General features: G+C 38.6%; 1 protein-coding gene across 12 annotated transcripts in view; it reads left to right on the top strand.

Moving 5' to 3' along the window:
• Nucleotides 1-18,369, top strand: part of mcf2l2 (MCF.2 cell line derived transforming sequence-like 2) — a 116,831-nt gene that overhangs the window by 80,601 nt on the left and 17,861 nt on the right. For 8 of the 12 annotated variants that reach the window (XM_035943672.2, XM_035943669.2, XM_035943684.2 and 5 more), the window contains exons 25-29: nt 105-183; nt 8,530-8,566; nt 8,799-8,896; nt 13,880-13,975; nt 15,695-15,796. In XM_035943672.2, the coding sequence (XP_035799565.2) occupies nt 105-183; nt 8,530-8,566; nt 8,799-8,896; nt 13,880-13,975; nt 15,695-15,796 (412 nt within the window). The remainder of the gene's footprint in view (nt 1-104; nt 184-8,529; nt 8,567-8,798; nt 8,897-13,879; nt 13,976-15,694; nt 15,797-18,369) is intronic. The other 4 variants (XM_035943699.2, XM_035943692.2, XM_035943703.2 and 1 more) reach the window with 2 other exon arrangements.

Raw genomic sequence — 18,369 nt, 5'->3', positions numbered from 1 at the left:
GTTTCCCACACATACACAGCGTTAGTGTTGAGAGGCTTCTGCTGCATATGTGTATATGTATTTGATTTATGCTTGTATGTGTGTGTGTGCATTTCCTTCCCCAGGCTCCCTCCATGGATGTGAAGAATATGTGGGTGTCAGAGATACGTAAAGTTCTTACAGGCCAGCTAGAAGCATGCAGGGGTATGTACACGTACCTTTACACCTGAGAACATCGCTCTTCTTTGGTATCTTGCCTCTTGCACACAAACTTACTTCAGTCCCAACACGCAAAAGAACTTTTGTCTGCATGCATAAATTCATCTGCTAGCCTCTATTAGACCAGTATATACCTTACATAATGTCATACTTTCTCAAGATTCACAAGGCATCATTCTAATCTCATATTACGTGGTTCTATTTTCCTGCACTTCATAATTCTTAAGTCAGGACATTTTACGCATACATTCTGTTAAATGCATTGGGGTCATAAAGTAATGTGTTAGTTGTGTTATTTTTTCCCCCAGTTTTTACAGATGCATATACTGTCAGATATTATTGTTTCGACACTGTGTCTCCGTCAGTGTTTCCTGTAGCAACAACACTATCTCTCTGTTGTTGTGAACTTTTCTTGTCAGCACCAGTATCTGTCAACACATCAACACATCCTTCGATGCAATCTGGACATTGGGTTATCAAACTATAATTACAGCACACAATTATAACCACAGGCTAATTTTACATTTTAGTTGTCAACAAGACACAAATGCATTACAATATTTAGGATATTTACAGCAAAACAGATCAGTTTTCGACATTACTGCTGACACGTGGTGCGTAAGTGCAGCACAAACAGTTTCCAACATTGTCTGTTAAGCTTTGTCTGCACGAGAAGTGGTATTTCTACACTTAAGTTCTGTTTTGTGGCATTATATATGCAGTTGCATTATACATGCAGTATAAATGCATTGTGCTCTTACAAACTTGCACTGAAATAATTTAGTCTTTCACCTCTGTAAAGGTGGGGAGCACACATGAGAAAATTGAAGCTGCAAGATGCCTTGCCTTTTCTGCTGCATTCATAGGCAACTGTGAATTTCCAATATCTGAGGAGGAAAAGTCAAAGTAAATGCCAAGAAAAATCAGATTTCTTAAAAATCATTGCCCAGAAATATCAGCCTACCCAGTAATCTTGACCACTTGTCTACTTTTAAGAAGTTTAATGTCAGAAACATTAGACAATATGACTTTTGTGCCTTCCGAAAGCCGAATGGTAATTTACTAAATGAACATGATGCTAACATTTGAAACTAGCAATTAAGACCATTAAGCCATTAGATAAATGTTTAATGAGGTAACAGATGAAGTAAGAATTAGGGCCATTTTCTCATAGACATCCATACATTCAGAATTATTTTTGCAACCAGAGGAGTCTCCCCCTGCTGGCTGTTATAAAGAATGCAGGTTTAAGACACATCCATATTAACTTCACTTTTCAGACCTGGAGGCTACATCCATCTTTTACATACAGCCTCTCTGTAAAGATGATGAATAAACATGCAACCACGCAAAAGTTTAAACCTATATACCCTTACATTCGCACAGCAACACACACCTCTCTCAGCCCTCCCTGTGATAGTAAGCATCAGTCGTCCACAGTTCTACTCTGTGGTCCTGACTGACAGGATAGACACACTCTGTGAGCCGCACACTCTGTCCGACTGACAACTCGCCTGTGCATGTGTGCGGGAGTGTGTGTGTGTGTGTGTTTGTGTGTGTCTGTGTCTGTGTGTCTACCTGTGTGTGTGTGAGCAGACTGACTAATAGCACGCCAGCCCTGTCATGAAGCTTGGAGAGTCGAGGCTGCAGGAGACTCTGACGGTCCAGTGCAGCGAAGCTACGAGTGTGCGTTTGTGATTTACACCTCTGACTCCATGTGAAGACGCTGGAGGAAAGACAGGGAGAGAGAGGGAACGACATTGGTCCAGGGTAAAAAAAAAAAAGAGAGAGAGAGAGGGAGGAGATTGAAAGTGATGTGAAAAGAGAGACAAAGAGACAGAGCGAGAGAGTGCAGAGAGATTATTCAGGGTGGAGAAGGAGGCTGAGAGGCAGCACAGTGGGAATGAAGGGAGGCTTGAAGGGATGAACATGAAAGGAAGGAGGGGCAACTGAAAAGAAAGGGGGGTGAAGAGGGATGGCAGTCATTTCAGCTCAGCATGCTCGAGAGAGGAGGAGAGGCAGCGTATGTGACGAGAAAAGAGGAAGGGGTGGATTTTAATGTGCAAGTTTCATCTTTCGACAAAATTGTTGCAACTTGAGATCTGGCCTTATTTTCTTCACTCTTTTTACCGGATCGACCTTACTTGTCTTTTTTACTTTCATTATTTTACATGAATTTTCACGCTCGTCTCCATGACAACACTAACAAACACAATGAGATGCTATTGAAAAAGCTTGTCAGTAAAAATATATCCTTGGTTTATTTCCAAGGTCAAGTAGGAACTTTCAAGCAGAGTCAACTTTTATTTTCATAGTTCAGCCTCTTAGTAATTTTAATATTATACTCACTTACTCAACCAGGCAAATGGATGATTTTAGATCAGATATATCTGATTCTGAAAACAATTGCAACTGAAACTCAACTTGAAATACAAAAAAAAATCTCAGTAATTTAATGGTTTATCGGTGAAGTCCATAAAACTTCAAGGCATATGTGCAGACAGATTGATTTGTTAAAGCCTGCCTCATATAGATTTATTTACCTCCAGCACAGACCATATATATATATATATATATATATATATATATTTGGACAGTTCTGCTTTTTTTTTTTTTTTTTTGTTCTTCAGGTTCTCTGCTTCAGCACATTCAGTTCAAAATAAAATCATGAATGTAGAATTAATATGCCAAGTCTCAGTTTAAATTTGGGTAGAAAAAGCAGTTTTGGAGATGTAGCACTTTGAACAATATTGCAAGGGTTCACAGGTAATTGGCCATTTGGCTACTGCATGTTTCTTGGCCAACTGATTGTGAGATACTCTTATATATATTTATATTATGCCTGGCAATAGGAGGAGTAAAGCTAATATAAGTATTATGGATGACAAGTCTTGATGGAAAATCATTTGCTTGGAAAAGAAAAACCTCTTTGTGACTGCAAGATGTAGGTGAACATATTTCCTTGTCACTGATCATAAGATGTCATAACTAGAACTTAAAAAAATTCAGTGCCACATCATCTGGTAAAACTTAGAAAAACAGAAGGCCAGGCTGAAGTTCATAAAAACATACAAGAAGAAAAAAAAGATGTGCTATGGAGTGAGTAAGCAAACATAAACCTCCATTTAAAAAAAATGGAAATAAGAAACGGTGGAGAAAAGAAAGCAGTAACTCAAGACCCAAAGGACCACTTTACTGTCTAACATGTTGATGACTCTGTTATGGATTGAATATTTGTGGCTGACAGTGTAACCGTCACACTGACATTTATTGATCATTTCACTACTAAAAGCAGATACAGGATGAATGCAGAGGACAGCAGCATTATATGTGCTCACATTCAGCCAAATGCATCAGAAGTCACTGGACAACTTTATGTTTTTCATCACGACAATGATTCTGTTTACTTTTCAGGGTGAAGTCTTGAAATACAATCGACTGACCGATCAGTCACCTGATCTCAGTCTGGCTGAACTGGAGAATTTCACTTCCAACAAAATGAAGGTAGCATTGAAGGTCTGGGAGAGCATTGCCAGGTGGATACTGCAAAGGGTTTTGCACCAAATATTAAATATGATTTTATTTCACTTCATGTGCATCTGTGCAGTTACTTTTAAACTAAACAGGCTATGTCTCCCAGAGCAAAACATGGTTTATTCAGAGATCTTGAGGCTCTATGCAAAAATATTAGGCAGTTAAAAAAAATTAACCAAGTTGAGATCTTATTGGCTGGACCATTAGAGAAAAGGAGGTAATTGCAGCAGAATTACTGAAATGGCACAGCGAGCAAACTGGAAAAGAAAACGTGGTATAAACACGAGTAATGCAAATACAATGCAAATAACTTAAATGAGGTATTAATTATTCATTGTGTCAGGCTTTATTAGGGAGATATAGTGATAATGTACATTTATGAATTCACTTTAAATTCTCAAATAATATCTGAGGAGTAGTTGGCACGAATTTGCACAAAGATAATACTTCTGTGAAACAAAATCAAAATACATAATAGCAAAGGCAGCACCTACATGGATGGCCAGTGTAGCCAGAAGCCGTTTTCTCGTTTTCATTGGTCTAATTGGCATGTAAAGTTTTCTCTTTTCTGTGTTGCTGTAATTGCAGTGAAAGTGACAGTTGCTCAACATTTCTTTACCTCTGGCTCCAACATGATCTGCTCCTTTTCAGTTGTGATAGTTTTAATTACCTGTGTAGATTCAATGCAAGAGTATAAATCAAGTTTAAGTGTATTGTAATTTCAAAGTGGTGCACATTTAGAGCAAAAAAGAAAAAAATCATGTCACACAGCTTTCTTTTTAACGTTTGTGAAGAACAAGGACTGTTAGTGTATTTTTTGCTTGTCAAATAAAGTCCTGTACTTCTATGGAAACAACCCAACTATGGCTAAAAGGAGAGAAAACTTAAACATGCTTTCTGTGCAGCAGAACATAGTTATAATGCCACAAATCATTAAAAGAAAAAAACATCGAAGTTGAATTTATTTATCTTACAACAATGTAAAAAACGCGGAATCAAAATTTACAAAATGCTGAAAAATGGAAATGGTGGCTCTTCGTTTATACAGATATTTCACTAGTTAAGTTTTGAATTGTCTTCCATGTTTCTCCTGTCTTCTGTGTAAACACAGCCTGCAGTTCAACCCAAATTCAGCCAAGTAGTTCCTGATTTTTTGTCATGTGACTCTTGGTAGCAGTTTAGTCACTTCTCAGCTGCAGCAAGAGCTCAGAGTTTTAGTTTTTACCAAATCTACCATGAATGGTGCATTTTTGTCAAAATTTTAAGCTACACATTCACAATAATGCAATTTTAATGATAAAATCACAATTTTCAGTGTAGATTTGACTGATTTTCCCAATGGATCCACATGTCACACACAAGTAGTTCAAGAATCATTGGGAAGGTGAAAAATCAGATTATTCTTTCGTGTTTTTACATGTTGTAACTCTGATAAATCATGAAATTGTGGTATCTTTTTTAGATAACATGTCACAGATGGATTTTAGGCTTAACGGGTATACTATTTTATTTTAGAAATAGAGTGCTTTCTGATTGATATTTATTTTTTTGACAACAGTTACAATCAGCAGAATTTAATAGAAGTGTGAACAAACTGCGAAATGACAGCCTGAGTGCTCAGTGTTTATGTTAGAAAGGAGAACAGCATAGTGGTGAATTTGGCATGACAATGTTTTTGCACTACCAGAGTTAATTCTATGGAAATGCAACCAGCATAATCCTGAATTTATTAAGCCAACCAGTAAACAAAGGCAAAGTGAGAGCGTGCATCACACTATAAACTTACACTTGTCCTCATTTAAAATCCTCACCGCTGCTCCCTGCTAAGGTTCTCTGCTCAGACAGTCTGCACACACCTCAATATAAGCAGCCTCTATGAATAAAACATTGCTTCATCCATGATGAAAAATACGTCCTGTTTGCTGAGTACAATATTTGGAGCATGTGGAAAGGGTCCATGCTGAGTGTGCATTTATGCGACAGGCTCATTGGGTGCTTGAAATAGGAGGTAAAAAGCCAGATCATTCACAGAGCTTGGTATTTCACTTATGTGAGCCGTGCATTTGGCCAAGGCTGCACCTCTGTCTGCAGTTATTTTACTCGATTCTTCTCTGGAGAGTTCTTGTCACCGAGCTGTGGCAGGCCTGAATTGTTAACGCTGCATTTATGAAGCCTCTTGTGCGGATAGGTGTTGATATCTGAAGCTGCATCCCCAGTGAATTCACTGTTCTGATGTCTCTTTCTTTATAGAGCCACAGCAGGATTTCTATCAAGACAATAAAAGCAGCTAACGGAGTTGACACAGCAGTTTGAGAGAATTTAAGCGTGGAAATAACTCAGAAATTATAGAACAGGAAGGCAGGGAAGAGTCAGAGAGTCTTCCTGTTGTAAAAGATGTCATCAACACTGCTCTGGAGGTCGGACACTGAAAAGTGCAGCCTGAAACCCATAATCTTCATTTTTACTGCACATCAGAAAAACTAAGAGGCTTTTTTTTGTTGTTTTGTATCCTGTCCTGTATTATTTGGATTGCTAACAGGACAGGGTGGCCACCTCAAGGCCTGCAGTGCCTGAACTCAATATTTCCTCAGAGAAAAAAAAGAAAAAGACTTCAGTTGCACTTGGCGACAGGGACAAAGGACTTCTATTTATTTGCTCTAACACTTAAAATGATACATGTTTTCTTGTAAGCTAATCTCGTGTGATCTTGCAAATAGTGAATGATTTCTCAGAAGCATAGACAGAATTTGAATAAATTGCAGAAATTCAAGAGCTCTCTTAAAAATCAAGCGAACACAGTACAGTTTGCAGTATCAGAAATGATAACCTTGTGTTGCTGCTTACTTCCTGACAAAGGTAGGAATAAAAGTGTAACTACAGTAAACACACAGCCAGCAATGTGAAAAAATAAATGGAAAATATTGGAAATTTGGGGCTTTTTCACATATTTAGAACAAAAAACTTTTGAACTCATTGAAGCAGTGCCTACAGACAGATGTGTGAACACAAATATAAGAAACATTCCATTTTTAATCATTAATTCAGCAATAATGTCAATAGATATAATATTCTGATGTGTGGATCTAGTCTTGCACCTTTTAGCACAAGTAACTTCTTGTCAGTGTCTTCCATATTTCCCAAAATCAGTCTCTGACACTTGATGGAAATTTTGTCCACTTTTCCTGCAAAATCCCTTCAGTTGCAAGATGTTTGAGGGTTTCCTTTCCATTTAATATCCCTCTACAGCATTTCAGTGGTATTCAAATCTGCTCTATGGCAAGACCATTCCATAACCCTTAATTGTTTCTTCTTCTGAGCCACTCCTCAGTGGATTTGTTGATGTGCTTAGGATCATTTTCATATTGGAGTTCCACTTCACCTTTCGAACAGATGGCCTCACATTATCTTCAAGCACCCTCTGATATGATGCAGTAGTTGAATCAGTGACTGGAAGAGAACAATGGAGCCCCCATGTCAAACATTTGAATGAAACAGATCTCACCTGTCACTCCTGAAGTAGGTTCAAATCAGTGACATCTCACTTGGAGCTCTGATTCTAATTTGATGGATTTGAAGCTGTGATAATGTACTTACTTTTACAATGTGACTGATAGGTTTTTATTTACTATGACTGTAAATTACTACCACATGTAAATTTTGTATGTCACTTGTTTGAGTATGATACCTTCATTTGTTCATACAGTTTCATAGACAATTAAATGAACTTATGGTATAGTTAGTTTTGTATGTTTTGATAATCTGGAGAGTTTACTTGAGGCAACAGCAAACATTGTTTTTTTATGTGTATCGTAACTCACAAGCTCTTTTGTCACTTCTCATAGTTGTTATTTGCACTTCAGTGCCAAAAGTCATGTTGAAAGTTGGTGTCCAATATTTTTTGGCTGATGGCCTCCCAAAGATGAGTTGCATAGGTGGTTGCAATTTTTTTGAAAAAAGCAGTAGTTTGGAAATTGAATTTGCAGCTCAGAATTGTGTGTGACTTGGTGTAGATGATGATCAAAGGCAGCAGAGTCAGTGTGCTGGTGCAAAGGATAAGGAGTTTCTTATCTCCTTGCTGCTTGGTGTTTCAGAACAGTTTCTGGTCGTGTGAAGGATGCAGTTCTCACCATGTTGTTGTCCAGCGCTTCTCGGTGTCCTGTCCAGTTTAAATGAACATATAGATGAATTTAAACTGCATTTTTGTTCAACAATCTGCATGTATCTGCACAATGACACACTGTAGTGTTCAACGTGTGTATGCAGCATAATAACTACAAACTGTGGATAACTGTAGCCTTATTTCATATGCCACACAGTGTCATTTCTCATAATTATCTCTTGCTTTCTCATAATTATGTAATCCTGATCTCAAAACTACAACAAAATTGGCTCATAATTGTTCAGGTTCAAGACTCGAAATTAGCACTGGTTATGAACAGCTTGGCATTGTTTTGGTTATTTAGAAGTGCAAGTGTCTGTCAAAAATATCTGTTAAAAAAACAAAAAATCAAAAGCAGGACTCCTGGAATGCTTTAATCTTCTAGCACATCTCAGTTTACAAGGTCACTAACAAAACACCGGAGAGCACTTTCCAAGTCATCTCAGTGTTGATTCTTTTACTTTTACGAAGTAGTTTTAGTTGTTTCTGCTTCATCAGCCTTAATCAGTCAGTCAACAGATCAGAGAATGCTCAGATACAAACATTTCTGTCACAGTCATCTGAGTTACTGTCAAAGATGCTGAGGAAAACACAATGCAGTCATTTGATAAAATGTGATGTCTCTCTTGGGTTCACAGAAGCCAGCCAGCTCAACATTTACGGGGCCCCCATGAGGTGAGCAACAAAAAAAATCGCACAAATTGCAAAGTGATGTGATAAATCTCTCAAAAAAGAGAGAAAAGAATGAAACACCTGCTTCACAATGTTGCACATGATTTGAAACCTTTTGTTTGTTGCTATAACAGAAAATAGTCAAGATAAGCATAGTTTAAATTATATTGCTGACGGTCTGCTGCAGCTGTTTCACTTGCTTACATTGATTTTACCTGTTCCTTGACACCGATAGGAATGTTCGGAAGGTGGCGCTGAAACAGTCAGATTCATCGAGTCCAGAGTCAGGCTTCAGGAGATCCAACCCCAGCCCCAACATGAGGCAGAAGAGAGGTGAGAGGTCACTGGAACTCAAACTAATCTTTGACTCGAACAAAAAAACGAACTCTTGATACTTTTTTTTCTGTTCTGGAAATGTTACCATCTCTCTTTACTATTTGGGATAATGGAAGTACAACATAGATGGGAAATGAAGTGTGAACCTTTGAGACTGCAGATTGCAGTCATTACTGTGGCAACATACTATGAAATGGAATCGCAGGCGAGACACCACATGTTCACACACATGCATATGGGAAAGAAGATGCTTGACGACCTCTTCACACAAAGGTGCATGCACAAACACATACAGAGTTGAAAGCCACAGCTGGGGATAAGGTAAAAGATATGACTTCAAATCGTTTGTGTGTATAGTGAATCCAACAGCCACTCAAAGTGATGGGGGGATCCTCTGTGATTATCTCCAGGGAACTACTTGGTTTCTTACCTTACATGTTTTCTTTCTTTCATCATTTCTTATGCCTTTCCTTCCCTGTCTATCTACGAATATTTCACTTTCTTGTCGACAACTCTTCTGCCCACCTCCCTTTCATGTGTGTCTGTAGTTCCAATTCATTATATGATCATTCAGAGTTCCATCCAATATACTGAAACAGAAAATCCTACTTTTAGCTATGCAGCAAAAATTATGTACCTTTACTGGTCAGTCTGGAGGGCACTGACTGTTCTTGATTCCATGCTTTCTGGCATTTGACCTCCAGCCATCCACCCTCCTCCCAAGAGTAACAAGAGGGTACACATAATCTCTGGGGAACAGTCGAGTTGGAGAGGCAGTCTCCAATCTTGTCATCTTTGGAGGGATTTGTTTAGAAGCTGAGGAAGGTTTTCAGCTATACAGCACTGACTAAAAGAGCAGCAAGGGGTCTTCTAGATCTGAAGAGGGAAGAATGGCAAGAGGCAGACTATTACACTATTTTAGTTTTGCAACATATTTGCCAAAAGTGAGTAAAACTCTCCTTAGCTGCCTGTATCAAAGGTGAACTTACAGCTTATGAAACCCCTGACAAGCTAGACTCTGGTGGAAATAGTTGTTTTGCAATGATAACTGACTGATATTCCAGTCCACAGTTTCCAATGCACCTTTTGTCTTCCTCTGAGTTTCCCAAGCAGCCTGTAGCCTTTAGCGTAAGCGTCCCAGTTGACTCTACAAACTCACACAGGATCAAACTTACCACAGAGGAGAGTCAGCGTCGCATGAATCAGTGCATTCAACAGCCAGCTCACATATTTTGCCTCCTTCCCAGTCAGGGACAGCCTACCCTGGGAACCTCCTCTTCTGTAGGTAGCAAGGACCCTCCTTGCTACCTGAACTCTGTTCCCACAAGATCTCCTCATCAGAGTCCCGTGGGCCTCCTCCAGCCTTTGCCCATCAGCAAGGTCCCACATCTCACTAGATTCCCCTGATGGTAAAACCATTGCTGTGTTCTTTCATGCCTGTTTATTTTAAATTGTCCACCGTTGATGTTATACTTTATTTTTACCTTCATGGCCTTCCCAGACATGTCTCTTACCTAAGGGGCCAAATCACCTCTGACTTGTTGAAAAAGATTTACAGAGTCTTGTGGTCACTTCCTCGAACACTGAAGTGAAACTCATCTACTCTGTATCCAAGCCTTCAGAGCTGTGATGACAATGTTTTTCACCAGGCTGACTAGTGTCAGAAATACCATCACAACCATTCATCTCTTCAGTTAAAAAAAATACTTTTTTTTTTAACTGAAGAGAAATTTACACATAAGTAACTTATATATATGTTTTCTATATGCGAAGTAGACAGGAAGAAAACATCTTGTTTTTACGCCTTTATTTGATAGAGGATTTTGGATACAGAACAAAAGAGTGGACAAAAGACACAGAAACGTCTTTGAGGAGAGTTCAAAAATCTAAATGTTCATTATTCCAGTGGTACTTCTTCGTGCTTCGCTGTCGGCGCAGTGATTAGGTCTAAACAGCACAGCCTTTTCTTAAAGCATGTTCTAAACTGCATCTAAAGTACTTAGATGTTAAGTGACACAGCTACAGCTTGTTGCCAGCATTTTAACATTTGTGCAGTTAGCAGACTGTTGTGGGAAATCTCTCCTTGTGGGCAAGTAAAACCCCAGTTTATTTTGGACTGGATCTAAAATGGATAGGAAGGAATTAATTTAGCTGTTGTAATGTGGACATACTCTCAGAGTCAGTGTGGACTGATACTTTTGTCATTTGTGAATCTGTTCCATGAAAAAAAGCAACTTCCAGAAATCTGAACTGTTCAAAAAAATCACTCAAAAACTGCTAAAGGTGTAGATTGTCCTTGAGCATTTGGCCTCATATTTTCCTCAGAATGAGTTTTAGGTATCTTGGTACATGCTCCGTGGCTTTGCTTTCTTCATGTGGTTTTTCTCCATTTTCCGCTTTCATTCTGAATTTGCTTTTGGTACCACACTTCTTCGAGTCCCAAATGCTAGTAGGAAGGGCAAGGTTCAGGACAGTTGACTGAGAGCTATGGCTTTTGGATTCATCCCTCAAATGGGGAACTTTTTCCTGTTATAAAACCAACCTACCTGTCTACTTTCATCCATTGTCACTCTCTCATGACGTCTATTCCTTTTTCTATTAGTCTTCCAGCCACTTGTTTGCTTTCTGCTACACTCTCCTTTTTTTAAAAACCTTTTTCCTTATGACACTCTTTCCTCTCAGTCTCTTCTGCCTTCTGCATTTTCTCTCTGCACAATAAAGAGACTTCATCTTTCCAAAGTTATTGGGGCTGTTTAAGTTCAAAATTGTGGTGTGACATTCCTCGCTCCTTCACACAGACACTGATGAGACACCTCACTTACACTTCAGCACTGATCAGCTGCTTCCTACTAATGATTAGCTCACACACACACTCAGACGTGCCTCCATGATGTGCCTGATAAAACTGCAAACTCGTGCAAACTTGCCAAAACAGTTAACCAGCTGACAGACTCGGACGTCCCACGATGAGGTCACTGTGACCTAAAACCAGGCAGATTGACTCATAAATGGACAGAGGGATCCCATATAGATGCATTTGTTTCAGAAATATTTCATTACAGCTAAAGGTCTGCACAACAATTTGAGAAAAAAGTTGAAATTCTAATAAATGTTCTTCTTTTGCTGCTATTCATCAGTTTGTTCAAACCTGATAAACCATGATACTTCAATGAGATATGACAATGTTCCGAAGAACTTTGCTTTCTCAGTTTTCATGTAGTCCATATGTGTTCAGTGGGGTTGAGGTCAGGTGACTGTGGAGAAACATTCATGACAGTCTTTGGTTTTCTTTGGTCTTGAAGCCAAAGCTTTGAAGTGTGTTTGGGCTCATTATCCTTCTTTTCCACAAAGATGCACACCAGAGGGTGGAGCGTGTCTCTGAGGAATGCTACTTCTCCTCAGATAACGTAGAGTCGATTTGTGCAGGTGTGCTCCAGACTAGGCAAAACACCTCTCGACTTATCATCCACTGTGAAATGCTGGTATGTTTGTAGCCCACCCGCTGGGTTCACTTGTTTACCCTCCTGAGAAGTGCTTTATTGACTTTCTTCATCCTTTGAGACCTCACTAGACAGCCTTCTTCTGACTTTTGCTGACTGGAATTGTGTGCTTTTCATTTAGTATTTAGTTACTTTCTATTTCACAGTGAGAACAAATCAATCTATTGATTCTCTAATGGTGTGATCATTTTTGGTCTCCATAATCCTGCTTTGGATACAACCGATTCAGTTTCCACAAAGTGTTTTTGAGCACCATATGCTCAACACCTAAGGTTCTGATGCAGACACCAACAGATGCAGCTATTATACTACTTTTGTAGTCTTCGAGAGTCTGCTTAGAAGGTTCTGTTGCATAAATGTGCAGTACAGTCCTTGTAGCACAGGACACAAGTTTTGAGCTGTAGGTTTATGTGTACAAACTGATGCAGAAATTTACATTACGCCAACCCTCACGTACTCACGGATGCACCATAAGACTGCTTTACCCTTTAGAAACCTTAGGTCCAGCCATGATTTGATGCTGAGAAAGCCCATCTTGCCTGAGAATAGTGTCCTACTTCTGATACTTTCACTTGATGCCTTGTTTCATACTATCACAATGCTACCAGGGAACTTGACTCAGTCACATATATAGTTCATCAACGATGGCTACAGGTTGATTTACTTCAAAACGAGACACATGGACAAATTAAGAGAACAAACTAGAGTGAAGGTGAGCCCCAGCACAGCAGTACAGACTGCAACACTGAGCTGAAATGCACATGAATTAGAACAATAACTTGATTTGCGCACTTAATAACAATTAAGGCGGAACACTCTCAAGAGCGCTGTCATCTGCACTGCCATTGCAAATTATTCTATCTGTTTATAAACACAGAATAGACCAACAGTTTCAAGAGGAGGGATTTACGTGCACTAACAACAAAACATTAGCTTTAAATCCCACTGAAATGTTGTAGGGCCAGTATGTACAAGAAAAATCTCAAATGTCTTGCGACTGAAGGAATTTTGCAAGGAAAGTGGTCAAAATTTTCAGTCAGCCAATGTCCACAAATGATGAACAATGATGCAAATTCCAAAGTTATTTCTGTTATAATATAGCTATGCTAACTTTAGGGACCAAGGTTTTACCTACTTTTTCCAGAAAATATTACATCTATTGATATTTTTGTCGAATGTATGACTGACGAAGCTCATGTTCCTTGTGTTGTATTACAGAGGATGACATGCTTGCTTGTCTAAATGTATCAGCTAACAATTTCCATGAGATGTATTTACTTTTCACAGATGCAATGGGCAGTTAATTGTTTTCACTCCTTGTCATATGACAAAATATGCCCAACAGGGAGTTTAAAACTATGTGACATTTCTACTGAAACTCATATGTCGTATTTAATATTTTCAAGCAACACCTAAGGTCTCTCCTTCCTTTCTTTTCCCTGCTGTACTAACTTCTGCTTCCTGTTGCTTTGCTACTCAGTCGATGCTTCAGCCAACCAATCAGGCCGCTCGGCTGTTAATGCTAGGAAGCATTTCACCTTGCAAGGACTTTCCAAACGGAGGTCCCTTCCAGCAGGTAACAGCTATACATGAAATGATCCCTAATGCCACCTTTGTCATCATCATCATCATCATCATCACCATCACCACTGACTTCTTTGTCAACACTATTGCCCTCATCGTCAGCTTTATATTCTCTAATCTTTCATCCTAATCTTGATCATAATGATAATTATCATCGTCCTGAACAGCAGCAGCATCTACCTTGTGTCTTTCCTTTCTAGCTGAATCTTTCTTCTCCAGTCAGGTCAGCTGCTGTTGTGCTCTTCTTTTTCTTCCTCATTTGTTGCATACATTTTAGTAAGCGTGTATCTGGTAGTGGTCGGGTAGATCTCTCTGTGCATTTCAGTGTTTGCAGTGTGTCAACATAACAAAGGGCACATCTCCATCCACTCCCCTTTCTGTGCCTTTATCTGTTCATGTCAGTGTCTTTTGCTCCTGCCTGCACTGCGACAAGTAAACTGTGATTTTTGGAAAGAATGGCTCAAAAGGCAGGATTTGAAGACAGACAGACAGCAGGTGACGGGCAGATGAAGAGAGAGATTTCTGACACTGTGGCTGTGGTCTGTGGTACAGCATTGCACTAAATGTCACCCTCTAGTATCCAAGTCCTCCTTGCAGCATATCAACATGTTTGGAAAGGAAAATAGCTTGACTTAAGGTTCTGCTCACTATGTCACCGCGGTCCAGCCCTAATGACATTGATGAGTGGGTGAGTGAAGGTGGCTGCTTTTATTTTCTGGCATTTTTGCCTTTATTGTGAAAACTACAGTGGTGAAAAGGCCGGAAATCCAGGATTCAAACTAGGTATTGGCTGCTAAGGGCTTATGTTCCCATGTACTATATGCACTAACCACTCGGCCACTAATTCAGCAGTTCTACCTACAGGTTTGATAGATAGATAAACCTTAATCTGTCACTTCCAATCAAGTTAACAGGTGTCAGGCAAGTCAACTGACATAAGCCGTCCTTTAAACTGAGTAAAAGCTACTAGTGTGTTGCTGCGGCATTGCTTCAGGTGATGAGACATCGCTGCTGAAAAGTCACATTAATTCAATTAGTCAGGACTGACAGCTATATGTGAAGCCCTGTACTTGGTCCTGACTTTATTAGTGGCAATGGTACCTCTTTAACATTACTGGAGTGTAGGTAGAAAGTAAATAAAACTAAAACTACTTTGAACAGGTCCTTTGTTGCAGCGTTTGCTTTGTGTTTATACTCTTTCACCCATAAGTCCACCAGTTATCACATGGCCATAAGCTTCATATTTAGTTGTCATGGAGATGGTTGGTATGGAGTTATCACAAAACCCAAACAAATTCCATCAGCTGAGAAAGACTCAGAACTGAGGTGGAACGCTGTGTGGACACTGAATTTTTTATTTTTTTTGGTCAAAGTTTGTGTTTACATTTTGTTTTTGCCATCATTATCATTGTTGTTATTGATGGCAAATGAATAATTCCTAATATTAGAGCTAAACGTCTTGTATTGAGTAAATACTGTTTTTAGAAAATAAACCAATAATTAATTCCCTGCTTTTATCCACTGTTAACCAGTTGCCTTGTTTTTTCTTTCATTTACCTTCTACATAACCCCTCATTTCTCTGCTCATCCTCCGCTGCTTCCTCATTTCTTCTCTTTTTCCCTCAATGTACTCAATTTTGCTCTTTCCCCTGTCCTTTCCTTGTCTCTCTCCATGCCTATTCCTGCTTTCTGAACCCTTGTCTGGCTGTAGATGCTACTGTTAAGGAGGCTGAGGTCCCCCGCCGCTTTTCTCTCACCTCCTCTCTCGCCTCCTCTACCTCCTCCTCCTCCTTCGCCACACGACACACAAAAGGTACCTAATTAGTCCCAGCCTCCATGTTTTGCTTTTCATCCTTTCTTTCTCTTTACAGGCTTTTTTTTTATTCTGCTCACATTCGCTGCTTAGTAACAGCACACTAATGGATGTACACACTGTGAAATTCAACAGGTAGAAGCCGAATTACAATGCAGAATGAAAAGGTTGCAAAGAAAAACTGCATGTAACATTATGAACATGTTAAAGCAAAATGTATGTTCTTGGAGCTTTTTCAGGAACAATTCTGTATCCAAAAGGGATAATTGGACATTTTGGCTTATTTCATATCATGGCAACTTTCTCTGTTGCTGTTCTCTGTCGATGTAAAGTAGTCTTACTAGATCTTTTTGTGTGTGCGTGTTTAAATGATACATCCATCCGTATTCATACTGTGGTGCACCCGTGAGGTTTCAACATATATTTCAAACACAGAACTCGACAACAGGGCAGCATTTTTTGGACATTCGTTGAAAAATTTCACAAATCTCAGCAGAGAAATGAGCCAAGGTGCATTTTCCAATAACATACAATGAATAATAATAGTAGCAAAAGCAACATTGTGATGATCATGACAGTATAATGTGGGGTATTTTAAAATTGTTCATTGCACTTCAATCACAAGACTAAATTATCATGCAAATACAACAATTATTGTTCGCCTGGGAAGTTAATGTCAACATTAAAACCTTTTTTTTATTCAGCTAAAGAAACAATTTCAAGTAAAACATGAGAAAACATCAAGCCTTTATGTCTCTCTTATTGTCACCTCTATTGCCTTACAGTGACACTGATGCAATAAAAGCAGCAAACATTAATTCACATTAGTGAAGTGCAGACACATTTTGCACCTTTACTTGCTGAATTACCTTCCAAAAAATCATCCACTCGGAGATGAGTTCATTTGTAATATCATTTTGCAGGCTAAAAAGCAAATTAACCGGTCATCTCTTAGTTTAGGTGCTGTATAATGTGGTTGTTTTTCATCAATACCCCTGCTGGTAAAATGCTGTGTGTACGTGGCTTCTGAGCTAAAATCAAGTTAATTAACGTTGTGTTTTAATGCACATGCAGGCTCAGCTACCAATCAAACCTGTGCATCAAAGTCTGATTCTATTAAAGGTTAATTTTGAGTTAGAAAAATGTGTTAATGCCAGCAGGCTGTTGTTTTCCAGCAAATTGCTTTGCTATTTCATACATACAGAATATACAGTCCAATTGAACTTTTAGCTACAAATTCCGAGTTTATACATAAACCACATACATAGACAGACATAGAGAGTGGGGACAAAAATTTCCATTTTCCTATTACCGTCACGTTATAGTCCTTGCTTGAGATTGATGTATGTACCGCATGGAGAAAGCTGAGAAAGTTTTCGCTGGGAATGAAAACGATGAAGGGGAAAAAAAGTTGCAAATGAGTAGACATGCATTTTTTTTAAGGCACGGTAAGGAAATAAGAATTTTGATAAGCTGACATTTGGAACGCAGGGTGACATTAAAAGTGGCAGTAGAAGTGTGGTTTAGCTTGGGAATACAGATGAGACGTTGATTATCATCCAGGCAGAGGCAGGGAAAGAATCAAGAATGAAACTTTTAACCACTTTCAGGCAGTTTCTCTCTGTTTTCTTCTTTTGTTGTGTTTCTTTTTTCCTCTCCTTCTACTGCAGAGAATGTTTTGATAACCTACAACTGATAAGGACATTGCTGGTCCCTTTATCAGGATGGCTTTACTATAGGTGTCTGTGGTGCTACTTTGTCTCAAATCTCTTAAATCACATTCACAGATTGAGATATTTAAATCATAATTAATTAAAGGGTATTTTTTGTAAAACAGGTCTTAGTTTTGTAGAGCAAAAAACATTATTTTACCTTAGTAAATGGCCACTTTCCTTGGAGACATTTTCACATGCCACACGTGAAAAAGCACAGGTGTAAATGGTAAAATAGGTGCCACTTAGACTTAAATGTCTGCTTTGAAAAAGATAAATTGCTGAAATCTGGGTGAAAAGGATCATTGCTATGAGGAAGTTGGAATTATTACCTTGTATCCAAACATGTCATATTTTACAGTCTAACTCCCTGGTTCGATCTTGATCTGTTGAATTTTCCAGACGTGTGCATACATTTGAGCAAGCTCTCACACATGTACATGAATGTCATGAAAGGTTGTACTTAAATATGTAAATAATACCTTCTGCACTGCCCCAGTTTAAACTTATTGCTGTCATATTAAGCTACAGTTTGCACAACAAATATTACATTTGGAAGTACAGGAATCAAATAGAAATGAAAACATTTTGATTGTACATTTTGTATGCGATAAAAAAGTACTAAAAAAATAAAATGTTTAAATCCAAACATGATTATAATTATAATTTTTTTTAAAGTAAATTAAAAAGAAAAGTATTGACCTAACTTCTTGCAGTGTGGATATTCAGAAATTGTGAAAACATGTTATAAATTCATAGTCACAACTTAAAGTCTTGTCATTTTCACTTCACTTCATTATTCTGTCATATAATAATAACAATCATAATTGTCATTTAAAATCACAGAGACAGTCATAGAGC

This window comes from Amphiprion ocellaris, chromosome 2, assembly GCF_022539595.1.
Source record: "Amphiprion ocellaris isolate individual 3 ecotype Okinawa chromosome 2, ASM2253959v1, whole genome shotgun sequence".
Classification (NCBI taxonomy): Eukaryota; Metazoa; Chordata; class Actinopteri; family Pomacentridae; genus Amphiprion; species Amphiprion ocellaris.
This window is presented reverse-complemented; position numbering and strand designations above follow the sequence as displayed.